Genomic DNA, 13,639 nt, shown 5'->3' on the forward strand with positions numbered 1-13,639 from the left:
AACATTTATAGACAAGATGGGTGATTGTTGATTAATTGGACTGATATATTACTAGAAAATAAAGCTATAGCATATCTAATAACAATCCCAATGGTTAAAGAGGAGTACTATTCTCTGTCCAATTCCAAACACTTTGTTAAAAAATATCACCCATGCTGAACTCCGCAGCCTGACACTCTGAAGTTTGGAGCAAACAATTAGATTGCTGTGTATGTATATTCCTAAATACGTATATTAATAAACTTGGTTAATAAGTTATTTGTGAATCACTACACATTAATGGTCACCAACAGCTTTATTCTTTTTTTTTACATTCAAAATAAGGTTATGTTCGTTACACCATTGCACATATGAATTTCTGACATATACATAGACAAACTGCTTTCTTTATACACTAAGTCAACAGCTTATCATTTGAAAATTTAACAATATAGTTGCCTTGACTACAACTTGAGCATTCATTTGCATACATTGTGGATAGAATTGTTGAACTTACACAGCACTGAGGGGCACATACTGTATACTAATAAATCGTAATTCAAAGAGAGTCATATTGACTGACATATGGTGTACGGTTTGTTAAAAATGAATGGTATTAATCTGATAATATTAAGATTAAACTTCAGTTTGCTTATCAATGGATTGTGCTGCAGTGTATTAAATGCAGAGCTGAAGTCAACAAATACCGCATAGGCATTGGGGTCCTCTAGGTGTTTGACAACAACATGCATAATGCTGTTGATTGCATCATCGGTGTCCTGTCTGCATTTACAGTATATGCAAACTGATAAGCCTCCAGTAGCTCACTTCTCAGCTAAGCATAGAAGCTATAATTCTTTTAAAGCATTTAATTTCAATAGATGTCAGAGCTACAGGTCTAAAATTGTTATTATCCAAGGGACAGGACTTTTTAGTCTCTGGTATAATGAATGCCACTTTTCCAGTGTGCAGGAACATTTTAATATTTAACATTTTAAAAATGACATTTTTAAAAGAAAAGCTGAGATGCTATCAGAATCTGTTGCCTTTGTTGCACGTATGTGCTTAAAACATTTTGTGATCATCTGTGCTCACATTTTGTAGCTTTTAACACTGCTGTCAGCTCTAATAGAATCTGTGCATGACAGAATCCAGGCACGAAAGCAGAGGAGGTTATGGAAGGATTGAGGCTTTAGTGATGGCTCCCACACTATTGTATGTTCTATTAGCAGTAGGTTTCTGTCCTAAATGCTTGACTAAACCTACACAAACACATTTTGTAATATAAGTAATACACGGTATTCAGAAATCAAAACAATTTTTAATTGATTAAATGAACACTAGTAATTATGTAAATCCACCATAAATTATTTATGGTGGATTTACATGGAATTGAATTTGCATACATTAAATGTTATCAACAGTTACTACATTTTCAAAGAATTGTTTCCACATAGAGAAGGAAAAATATTCAAATTAAAAGAGAAGAACTATGTAAACTGTCAAGACACTTGCATAGCAGTGCATACTGTAAATGATAAAAGTACTAAGGTTGCTTAAAATTCGTTCAAATTAACACATTATTTCTTCCCACCCTCCTATCACCATCATTTCAGTAGTTCATCCATCCATCTATCCATTTTATAACTGCTTCATCTAATACAGGGCCAAAGGGGAGGTGGAGCCTATCCTGACAAGCAACAGCTGCAAAGGAGTATACACTCTGGATGGAACACCAGCTCAAAGGGCTTTACAGGTAATGGGGATTCCCCTCCACCACCACCAATGTGCAGCATCCACACTGGATGATGCGACGCCAGCCATAGTGCGCCAGAACGCTCACCACACATCAGCTATCAGTGGGGAGGAGAGTAGATAGTAATGTAGCCAATTCATAGATAGAGATTATTAGGAGGCCATGATTGGTAAGGGCCTCCTAATAATCTCTATCTATGTAAATTTACCAAATCTAGGTAAATTTGGCCAGGACGCCGGGGTTACACCCCTGCTCTTTTCGAGAAATGCCCTGGGATTTTTAATGACCACAGAGAGTCAGGACCTCGGTTTTACGTCTCATCCGAAGGACGCGCCTGTTTTCAGTATAGTGTCCCTGTGACTATGCTGGGGCATAAGGACCCACATGGACCGCAGGGTGAGTGTCCCCTGCTGGCCCCACTAACACCTCTTCCAGCAGCAACCTTAGTTTTTCCCAGGAGATCTCCCATCCAGGTACTGACCAGGCTCACACCTGCTTAGCTTCAGTGGGTTGCCCGCTGTGAGTTGCAGGAGATGAACTTCAATGTAGTTTCTACTTGCCTCTGGTTCAAGTTAAACTGGGGAGTCTGAAGAAGTCTGTTGGGTTGACATTGCCAATGCTTTTGAGAATTTTGAATACTTGTATCAGGTTCCCTCATAATCGTCTCTGTTTGAGACTAAAAAAATTCAGTTCCTTTACCCTGTGGGTGTACCTTAAGAATGTGTCAAGAGAACAGTTGCTGTTCTCTGGACTAATTCAGAAGCAGAAGTATATTTTCTATAACACGGTGACCAAAATTGTACACAGTATTCAAATTAGGCCACTTGTGTGTTTTAGAATTTTAATTTAATAGCCCTTGATCTAAATTCTACAATTTTAACTAAATACCATTATAGTTTTTAATGGCATCTCCTCATTAAATAAAGACTGTTCTTCATTTAGTAGATGCAATGGTAGATGGCAGAACTAGATTTGTCATGATTTTCTAAACATATGGTCTGTTCAGAAAAACAGAAACTAGAATTTATACTATAAAACACTGGCCTTCCGTCAATTGTTTCTATCCATTATTTTCTAGAATCAAAAATATTACAAAAAGGAGCGACCCAATAAAATAATAGTGAGTAACTCATGTATGAACCACAATTCTATATAAATGGTCATTAATGATTTGAAGTATAATCATTAATGATAAAGAAAAAACACATATAAGCAAATAAAAAGTGACTTACTACAGCAGAAGCTTGTAAACAAATGTATATGACCTCAAATAAGAAATAACACTCTATAGACAGAATGGTTAGGTTTGTCATAATTTTAAATGTTACTTTTTTATTTTTCTAATAAAACTGTAATTACTGTTTTCCATACCTACAAAACAAAATGTTCAAAAGCACCCCTACATTCTCTACCCAAAGATCATAAATGTTATTTTATTTGGGGTGTCAATGTGGCAGAGTCAGAGGATGTGTTAGATATGAATAAGTGCATCTTCAAAGTTTTTTTTCTGCAAAGATATGTTATAGTCCCTACCATCCTGACTGGATATTTACTCTGGAAATCAACATTTTGTTATATTATATATAAATATATTATATATTGTTGTTGTTCCATATACACTGACGGAAAAAAGAAACACAACATTTTCTAGAATGAAAATTCTATAGTTAAAGCTTATGTACTTTCACAAGAAGTTAATTTGTTTTAAGCCCTCTGACCAGCAATACAGCTTGTGCAGTGAGGCATTGCAACTTTCCAATCACACGAAAGCTCATTAGGTGCACTTTAAGCCAACTAGGTCCAGGTGGAACAATGCCTGATCAGGTCACCTTTAAAAAGGCCTTAATTCAAAGCTCAGGTCACTACAAGAAAAAGGCCACACTCAGTCAGTTTTCTGTGCATTTCATAATGCCTCAAATGTCACCAGAAGCAAGGGAGAGGGCCATTGGCATGCTGCAGGCAGGCATGTCATGTGCCAGCATTGCCAGACACTATGGAGTAAGCCGCTCCACTGTGTCCCAACTGCAGAGAAGGTTTCAGCAGACTGACAAGACAGATGACTGTCCAGGATTCGGTCGCCCTCCAGTGACCACACTAGACAAGACCGACACATCTGACTGGTCCATCTGAGAGATCATTTCAGATCTGCTACCCATACTGCTGCTGAAATTGCCAGCAGACACAATGCCTGTATCAGTGACAGGACAGTGAGGCTCCATGCTGCTGGCCTTAGAGCAAGGTGACCTGTCAGAGGCCCTCTGCTCACACCTCCTAGATGTCACAATCAACTGGCTTGGGCCAGACAGAGGCTGCGATGGACTCGTCAGCAGTGGCATCAGGTGCTCTTCACAGATGAGTTGCTCTTCAGCCTGTTCCACACAGACCAGGGCCAGAGTGAGGAGGAGGAGTTGGGTTTATTTTTCCATCAGTATATTTTGGAATATGTTAAGTAATTACTGAATTTTTTATTTTTAAAAATATTTACAATATACTAATTTTGAAGAATAAAAAATAATTTGAGACCATGTATGAGCATATTGAAATATAAATATGAAAATAGCAAATTTCACATTGCATCAGTCAGTATGGGTTTTAAGGCAATCATGCTGGCCCAGTACATTTGACCTCTGAGATATGCTTTTGGCTCCATAAATAATTGCTTTTAAATGGAAGTACTTAACTGAAGTTTGGGAAGTATAAAGACAGACAAGACTGTCTCAACCAATCGACTTTCACTATATATATAACTCTTGCACACACTTTTCATTTGCATTTTTTATATTCATCCCGTCTCCACCCCATCTCCACCTTTGCAGTCAGCCTTTTGTTAACTACACTCTCTTGAACCTCCTCATCCTAAGTATCTCGATTATACTTAAATACTCAATAAAAATTTGCTAAGCATCTGAACCTTGGATGTCATCATCCTTATGAAGTTCCAACACGTGTTCAGTTATATAATGTTTATTCTTGTATACTGCACATTGCCTGCATTTTACATAACTACATTATTTAGAATATTCATATGGTTAATTCATTTTGTATAGGAAACAACTGACTAAAAATAAGTTATCCTTTATTCTTACAAATAAGCACTGTGATCCATAATCAAAGCTCTGCTGGAACTAAACCACCTGAAAAATCTACACACTGTTAATATAATTAAAACTTACTGCACTATAAACGGACAGCAGGTTTCCTCCAAAATCTTCCGTTCTGAATGGATATGCTCCTCTTGTCTGGTATCAACAATGTGCTTCTTCTTGATACATTTCAAAGCAAATGCAATGTCTTCATTTCGTACTTTAACCTGTAGTAAAATATTTATGATATAATTACATGTATTAAGCACAAGTACTTGCAAAAAACACAAGATGACTATAACAAACAAGTGTTAATGAACTTTCACATAATTTCTTATCTATTATAAAAGAAACAGCATCTTCTTTTAGATAATGAAAAAGATATTTACGTAGCACTTCTTTTTTTAATATGCCTTCAATTCCTTAATACCCCCAAAGCCTGTGTTGTACAGGCTTAGTAATGTAGGCAATTCTTTGTCTAATACTACAGTAGATTAGAGGCAAGAATATAATACAAAATATAGAAAGATTTCAGTACAAAGTAGAGTCAGCATCTACAGTATATTAACACATTTGTTTTTTATGTACAGTACAGAATACTTGGCCTACCACACATAACTCAATGCTTTGCATTGTATGTCTTACATTCCAGTATGCTCTGTACTCTGAACATACCAGTTCTACTCTGCCAAAACCTCCCACCCCTAGTGTGGCAATGACTTCCAGGTTCTCGAATGGGGAGCTGGATGAGAAGCTAGATACTTTTTCCTTCAGCTGAATCAGCTCCAAGGAAAGAGCAGAAGCCCAGTGCATACAAGCTGATCTCCTACAAAAGGTGGGTATGAAAGAGAAAAATAAACAGAACTCTAAGGACTAAGACACACAATAGAATCACAACAACTTATGAAAAAACATTAATTATTATTTTTGATGCATCTGATTTCACAATAAAAAGTTAAACATTATTAACAATAGACATTCAAATTGATGCAGAACCTTTTGTCCATTTTCTATAATTAACATTTCCTCTGGATACATTTTAAATTGCAAGTTCAAGAACATCTGATACAGGTTATGATCTAAAGCTATGATCTTAAGGGCTAATTCTTTGACAGAGTAACAAGCTCCAATGTTTACTTCAAAATAAATTACAGCCATATTTGTAAGAGGAATTTACTACTGTGCTTGAAAAAAAACAGATGTGAAGCAGCCACAGATATCACAAAAACACAGGGGCAAGTAGAAGAAAAGCCTGCCTCTGCTTCTCTGAAGCCCCATGCTGGGTGCATTTGATAAATCCCTTCTTGTGAAGGAGGATCTGCGTCACTGATTGAAATGGCAACTTACTGAATCACAGTGGAGTCTACCAGTTCAAAACTGAAACCGCAATACCAGGGCATCAGAAATAAAACCAGTGCTTCTCGCTTCTTCTTCATAATGTTTGAAATGATAATGTTCAGATTTCAATTGTGGAAATGTCTGATCTATTCAAGTAATCTAATTTATACATATAAAGACAATAATTTAGAGACTGAAATTCCAAGGTTTTGAAACATGGTAATCATTGAGCCTAAATAAACCACAATGCATACAGACCTTTTTTAGAATCTATCAAAAACAGTATTATAATGTATTCTAAAACTAAATAAAAATTGATTGGGAAGGAAAGATTTCAATTTCTTTTTTTATTTAACTGAATATTCATTTTCTCTGAGATATCCCACTATTAAATGCAATAAACCTCTTGATATAAAGGCTGAGAAGGAACCCCAAATCACCACTACTGTATTGAAGACTTACTTAAGTCTTGAGAAAACACTTAAAATATTACATTTCATCACACTTTAGGTTGTCTGAATGTCATATAAGCCCCATAATATATCTACAGCACATGAGATCTGTTGTGGCTACAAACATGCATAACATTTTTGCATGCCTATTGAGGGTTTGGAAGAAATACTGTGCATTCTGAGTGGCTGCCACCTGCATGTAAACCTAAAAAAAAAGCATTGTATTCACAATGGCCTGTTTTGTATATATGTATCTGAGTAATCTTGCTTTGTGAAAAAATATTAATTTAATATTTACAATACTGAGGCATATTAAGTGAATACAAATGTCAATATAGTATACAAACTAAATGTTATTATGGGGACAAAGGGTCTGGGCATTACATGGGATTCGATGCTAAGCAGTTCATGTGACAGCTCAGAATTACTTTCTCATTTTTAACCTTCTTTTTAAATACAATGTTTTTAAAGCCACTATGTATAATACGCTTTACAATCAAAATAAAATGTTACACAAATAATTTGTATACTTTAGTTAATGAAAAAGTGAATTTACTTTATAGTATGACTAGCTCGGGGAAACACATTAATTTTGTAATGTTCATGTTTGAAGATTCTGATTGTTTTCTTTGCACCCAAACTAGGATTGGTGAATATCAAGTTGTTCTAAAAGAAAAAAATAATGTTTTTACACACAGTAAAAAGTGGTAAAACTGGAAACCTTGAGTAAATCACTGATACTGATATTGTTCAAGTCAAACCTTATACTATTGATTGTGTCTTTACTTTCTGCATTGCAGAGTAAAAGAAAAATTGAGCAGAGAGAAGTTCTTCCATCAATCAAGCAAATAATATTATAAAGCACATTAATGATGCAGATAAGCAAATTACATATAACACTACACGTGATCTTCAGCAACTACAAGACCAGTCCTATAATTAATATCAACATCATTAAACGAAAGATGAACAAAAAACTTTTAAATAGTTTGGTAGTTTTTGGAGTTTTCTGCTCGTCTGACTTGTGAGACACAAGCTTATTTAGGAGGCAGAGATACCTGAAAAGGTGAGGCCATAATGCTATTTAAAACCACAGCAGCAAAATAATGTGTAGCATGTACTGTACTACAAACAAAACAAGTCAAACCTTCAAACTGCTCTCTAATCACAAATTCTAAAACCCGGTACTTGATGGGTTTGTAACCTGATTGGTGGATGAGTTGAGCTTTTAAATTGTTCTGGGCCTTCTATAAATTTATGCTACTAATTACAGTTGAATGAGAGTTTCTCATGGAAAAGAATTAAATTGAAAAACAATTTCCAGTGTCAATTAGTCTTGATATTGTCTTGTACTTGCATTACTTACTTAGCATGCCTTTTTTCATCAGCTCTTGTGAGATTTGCCACATACCCTTGGAGATACTTTTGAAGTTCATCATAAGTCCCAACAGTTTGATTAAATGTTCTGCAAAGAAAATATACAAAGAAATAACAGGAACAAGTCACAGAACAGTAAGAAGTAAGATGATCCAAGCCATCCAAGCGCAGAGAAATGTCTGACATATATTCTATATATCTCTATTGTCTTGCAAATTTAAAACATGTGTTTGTGTATTCTTATTTTTTATTATTTAGTTTTATTTAGTAAATCACTGATACTGATATTGTACATACATTATACTATTGATTGTGTCTTTCATTTCTGCATTGCATATTGTATGTTCTGTGCAACCATGTAATTCTTTGGAATCCTCTCTTAATGGTTTGAAGTTCCTGATAATCAGGACCAAAAGCATTTAATCAATAATAACACAAAAATTACCCTTTGAAGTTAACTTTGAGCTAACTGGAAGCTCTTGAGTATTGAGACCCCTTCTATTTTTTGTCCACAGATAGAATATTACTTACTCTCGGTCAATAACAAGGCACTCCACATCATTTTCATCTGCAATTATATTGGCAGACCTCACATCATCACTGCGAAAGGGAGCAGAATTACAGAGTATCAGGCACACATCAAACACACTTTAAAATAACAAGCCTTGCTGTCAAACTCTTTTTATCTGTACACTGCCTGAAACCCTGTTGATACACATTTATTGTGCAAGAATAGAAAATACTACTCTAGACTAATATATGTACAGTATACTGTATATGATAGTGGAAAGAATACTGGGTTTACAGATATAAAGGGATTGAAAAAGGTTAAAAATATGTTTCAATCTCATTTCAAGTCATTCAGGATACGTTTAATTTTTTATTTTTCTTATAATCAAACCACAAGAATAACTCGACATTATTACATTACCTGGCTGTTCTCTCCATTTAACTTTAAATAACACAAAGTCCAACTGAAAAGAAAACCTTTCATTTCTCAGACAAAAAGAGCTACAATGAATTGTGCTTTTAGTTTTTTTCCATATCAATGATTTTTTTTAATAAAACATGCCAACAATAGAATTGCGTTGGTTTTGTTGTTGAAAATCCAATAAAAGGAATATATTTTGTAACAGAATACAATACAATACAATACTGAATACAACCTGTGAGCAACAGCCACAAATGCAGCAGTCTGACCTGATCAGAGCCTTCTCCCCAAAGTAGTCTCCTTTCTGTAGTGTCTTTATCGTTTGGGGTTCCACATGGTCCTGTGTGCTTTGGGTCACTTTAACCTGAACCACATCAACTGACAAGTTTAATTACTAATAAAGTTTGATTTCTATAAATATAATGCAATTACTCCGTAGTCTCATATTGATGCAACTGCAAATGACCTATTGCAAAATTAACTGGATGTTTTTTATTTACATTCTTGACAAAATCAATCTGACTCATCAGTAATGTTACATTCTACTAAACAGTTTTTGTTGTTATTTGGTTTTATTGATGTATTTGTACATGCATGCTACTCCTGCAATTTCAGAATTTCAGAAGTGTAACATTGAATAAAAAATAGCTCTTTATAATTATTTCCTCACAGTTACTGTTACCTTAATGACTGGTAGTTTGTCAAGCTCTATATTATTGACCTGCATGACTTAAGGATAATTAAGTGCCAATAATGGAGCTAAACATTTAGTAGAGGATTCCATTCATCAGATCAAAAACAGTGTAACTGGATTTATATACAAAACTAATGAATGGCCTGTTAAAATATTTACCTGGACAGTCCTTCAAGATGCTTCTATTTTTAATGAAAATTTAGAATAAAACATTTTGCACCAATACTTCATTGGTCACATACAGTATGTTTTTCAAATTTTAAATATTGAACAGGTATAGTATTCATTGTTTGAGTTGTCTTTTTCCCCAGGAAAAAAAGAAATGTAGAGCTAAGTAATGTCATTTCAATAACAGTCCCAAATGCCCCATTTTAGGTTTTTGACATTAATTAAAACTGCTAAAAATAACTGATAAATTTGTACATTCAAAAAATATTATTTTAATTAATGATATTATTTTAATTAATTAAGGAAAATATATAATTATGCCCCCTTTTGAGTGAAATGATGGTCACCTGGTGGCAAATGTCATGATTAAAAGTGCTTTGGCTGTGGGAGAAATTGCCCAGATTTCTACTTCATCAAGACTACTCTAGAGAAACCATGAAAATGTCTGTAATCTGTAAAACAGTCAGGATTAGGTCCTGTCCTAGACATCAGAGGGTCACCAAACTGCCATATCAATCCAATCCATCTACATAACTGTTTTCAGAGTACAGTGGCTGCACTTTAATGTCTGTATGAAAATTATATACAGATGGAGCCATTCAAAGTGCACGGTACACACACGTACCGGAGGTAATTGGCTACGGTGTCGCGCATTGTGACGCACGATGACGCGTGGTACCGCGGTGCGTGATTGGTTGACTGACAGGGGTACTCGTGCTCCGTTGGTCTGTCATAGAAAGATTTACAGTAAACGTCTTTACCGTGCCCGTTGTAGTATTGAATATTTATATGGAATTTTACCACTGAAGGGAAATCTTAGTACCTGAGCATAAAAAGAATAGGAGCATACTGCAATGCGTGTGAAGGCCATAAACGATATTAATTTTGGAACTTAAACATACAGTATAAGGCTGGTCTCGGTACTTTAAAGAAAACATACACACCAGTATTCCATTTCTCCCTAAACATTTTAAGCATCGAAGTCTTTAACTAACGTGATACAAGCATACTTTTAGAATTTGATTAAAAGGGAATATAATATGGAATCGTGTATCTAAAGAAATTAATAACGATATGATTATATTCGTGTACTGCGACAGGGCTGTGTAGGGCTGTTTCGCCTCTCTCTTCATGCGACTTCCTTTGTAGCCCACTGGTCTATGTGCCCAATTACCAACTCACGGGTTGTGTGTTCAAATCCAGCTGGTGCTGGACTTTTCTTTTAACAAACATTTCTTCGAAAAAATAGAATAGCAATATTATGGACAATCAATTGACTTTTATATTTCAAAATATCACAACATGATCGATTCTAAGTCATTTTTGATAGCAATGAATAGTTGCCTTCTTCCCTTCTGACAACGGTCCCTGCGTCTGCTTTCTGCTTCTATTTTGTGTGTGTGAGGGGGGGGATTCCTTCAGATCTCACTTCAGATTTAAAAGGTTATTAATCATATCTTCGGTGTCGCATCTAACAAGTGCAGCTGATCTTTTGCTGCCTGGGTGGGTCAACTATCACAAAGCTTTAGAGAACCTAACATTTCTATTATCAACAAATTGTAAATTTTTATAGAGAAATGGAGGCTGGACAGTATGCGTTAAAGTACCGAGACCAGCCATATACTGTATGTTTAAGTTCCAAAATTAATATAGTTTATGGCCTTCACACGCGTTGCAGTATGCTCCTATTCTTTTTATGCTCAGGCACTAAGATTTCCCTTCAGTGGTAAAATTCCATATAAATATTCAATGCTTAAACGGGCACAGTTAAGACATTAAATATACATATACATACTGTATACAGTACAGTTTGCATACGGTAATATGTTTATGTTCCTAAATCAATCTCTTTTATAAGCATGTGAAAGACATGGTGAATCGATTCTCAAAAATTACTGTACTTTGCATGATTGGCAACAAATGTGTGATTGCGAAATGCTGTGGTGTTACTTTTACAAAGACGGTCAATGAAAAAAAGAATGTGGACCAGGGCAATACTTTGAGTTTACACTTACAGCTTGTCCAAGGTCATTCATTTTAATACTATTAGTAATATCTTCGTTAAAGACTTTGATGGTGACAGCTCAAACATGAGAGGTTGAGCTTTATTAGCTCCACCTTGCGGAAATTCCGGATACTATTATTTTGCTTGCCGTATTATAGGAGAATTTACGGTAACTAGCGGTATTTACCGGTAACTCGTGGTAGACTGCATACAACGCACCGGAAAATAATCCGGTATCGCCTGCGCATTTTGAATGGCTGCATCTGTGCATGTTTGGAGGCTTTTCAGGGGTGTCATGGTGACATGGTAATGCATGTAACCTAATGAAATAACCTTCTGTGGTTCAGAGAACACCTGAGATACTGTAACAGAGAGTCCTGCAGCCTTTTATTTACCATTTGAATATCATTATGCCCTAGATCAGGGATGGCCATCCTTTTTTAATGTAAGATCTACTTTTTCATTTGCCAGTCCAGCGAGATCAACCAGTGTGAATTTGAAGCTCTGGTATAGGAAAAACAGACTGGGCACATCAGTACAATAACAATACCCCATCACTAAAATGATAGCAAATAAAAGCAAGTGACTCATGTTACAGTGAGCATGTAATGTTCCCCATTTTAGAAAAAAGAAAATCCTACCTTAATGTGAGCATTGGCACTGAGAACACTTATAATTAATCATGTCAATGACATTTTTATTTTGTCCCTGCAGTTCAACATTCAGCTCATTCAGCAGTTCAGTCAAGTCTGTGAGGAATGCTAAATCCAGTAGCCACTGGTCATCCTCTAATTGGGTATATTCACCATGTTTAGACGACTAGAGAAATTCTTTGATTTCAGGTAACAGCTTTTTTGGACCTCATCAAAAATGTTTGTTTTTTAAATCTCCAAACAGCAAGTCAGCAGCCTCAGCAAAACACTTTTTTTATTCTCGATCCCTGAATGACTTTTTGTGTTTAGCCAAGACGTGGCACATACTGAACGATGCGATGATTGTCGCTTTCTCTCTTGTATTAGGCCTCATGAAAACCGACTGCTGCTAAGTTGAGATTTTAATTTTTCCATTTTTCTTTTCCGTAACTCACTTTTAGTGGGAAAGTCCACAACATACGATTTGTGTGTAGTTTTGAAATGTTGTTCTATATTTCCCTTTTTCACGTAGACACTGGCATTGCAGATTTGAATGTGAAGGTACAAAAAAATAATCATGCTCCCATTCCTTGTGGTAACGGTAAGTTTTCACTCAAACACTATTAAACTGTCAAATAGGCAATCATACTTATCAAACTGTTGGTGAATTTGTCACAAATTTGTCATTTGCCACTATGCATTTTAGCGAACATGGTGTTCCTGTGGCAATAACCAAGAGAACGTTATTGGGTAGCAAAAACAACACTCTTTATTTATAGAGCTCCTGTAGCCTTTTTTCAGTGTGAGCCAGCACTCAGGGAAGAGACTTTTACAACCCATTCGTCCAGTGTTAAACACACACAATGGCAGTAAAATGTAAGACATTACACAGATTCATTACACAGATCTGAATGAATTTTTAGTCTAGCGAAAAAAGTAAATAGTCAAATAGACTGGTCGATTGTGATCGGCTGGTTGTGCACCCCTGCCCTAGACAGACCTGAACAAAAAGAACTCACATTATTCTGACTGTTGCATTGTTCAAACCAACTAAAGTGAAGTGAAAGAGTGATGATGTGAGAAGGAATCTCTTTTGGGGCAAGAATGTGTTTAGTGAAGAATAAGGACAGTCTTACTGCTTAGTACAGTACATGGATGAAGTTCTTCAGCCACCCACTTTGTTTCCTGCAAGCCAATCCAGATGTATCATTGTATCATTGTATG

General features: G+C 35.6%; 2 protein-coding genes across 2 annotated transcripts in view; one reads left to right on the forward strand and one right to left on the reverse strand.

The window, feature by feature from the left end:
• bmp3 (bone morphogenetic protein 3) overlaps positions 1–1,826 on the forward strand; it is a 33,760-nt gene extending 31,934 nt beyond the window's left edge. The window contains exon 3 of the mRNA XM_069187147.1: positions 1,645–1,826. Within this exon, the coding sequence (XP_069043248.1) occupies positions 1,645–1,788 (144 nt within the window). The 3' untranslated portion in view covers positions 1,789–1,826. The remainder of the gene's footprint in view (positions 1–1,644) is intronic.
• The window catches only part of prkg2 (protein kinase cGMP-dependent 2), a 44,597-nt gene that overhangs the window by 9,701 nt on the left and 21,257 nt on the right, over positions 1–13,639 (reverse strand). Inside the window, exons 8-12 of the mRNA XM_015364474.2 lie at positions 9,186–9,280; positions 8,517–8,585; positions 7,975–8,073; positions 5,494–5,644; positions 4,909–5,045 (exon numbers count right to left, since the gene is read on the reverse strand). Coding sequence (XP_015219960.1) covers positions 4,909–5,045; positions 5,494–5,644; positions 7,975–8,073; positions 8,517–8,585; positions 9,186–9,280 — 551 coding nt within the window. The remainder of the gene's footprint in view (positions 1–4,908; positions 5,046–5,493; positions 5,645–7,974; positions 8,074–8,516; positions 8,586–9,185; positions 9,281–13,639) is intronic.

Source organism: Lepisosteus oculatus, chromosome 3, assembly GCF_040954835.1.
Source record: "Lepisosteus oculatus isolate fLepOcu1 chromosome 3, fLepOcu1.hap2, whole genome shotgun sequence".
In the NCBI taxonomy this organism is placed as follows: Eukaryota; Metazoa; Chordata; class Actinopteri; order Semionotiformes; family Lepisosteidae; genus Lepisosteus; species Lepisosteus oculatus.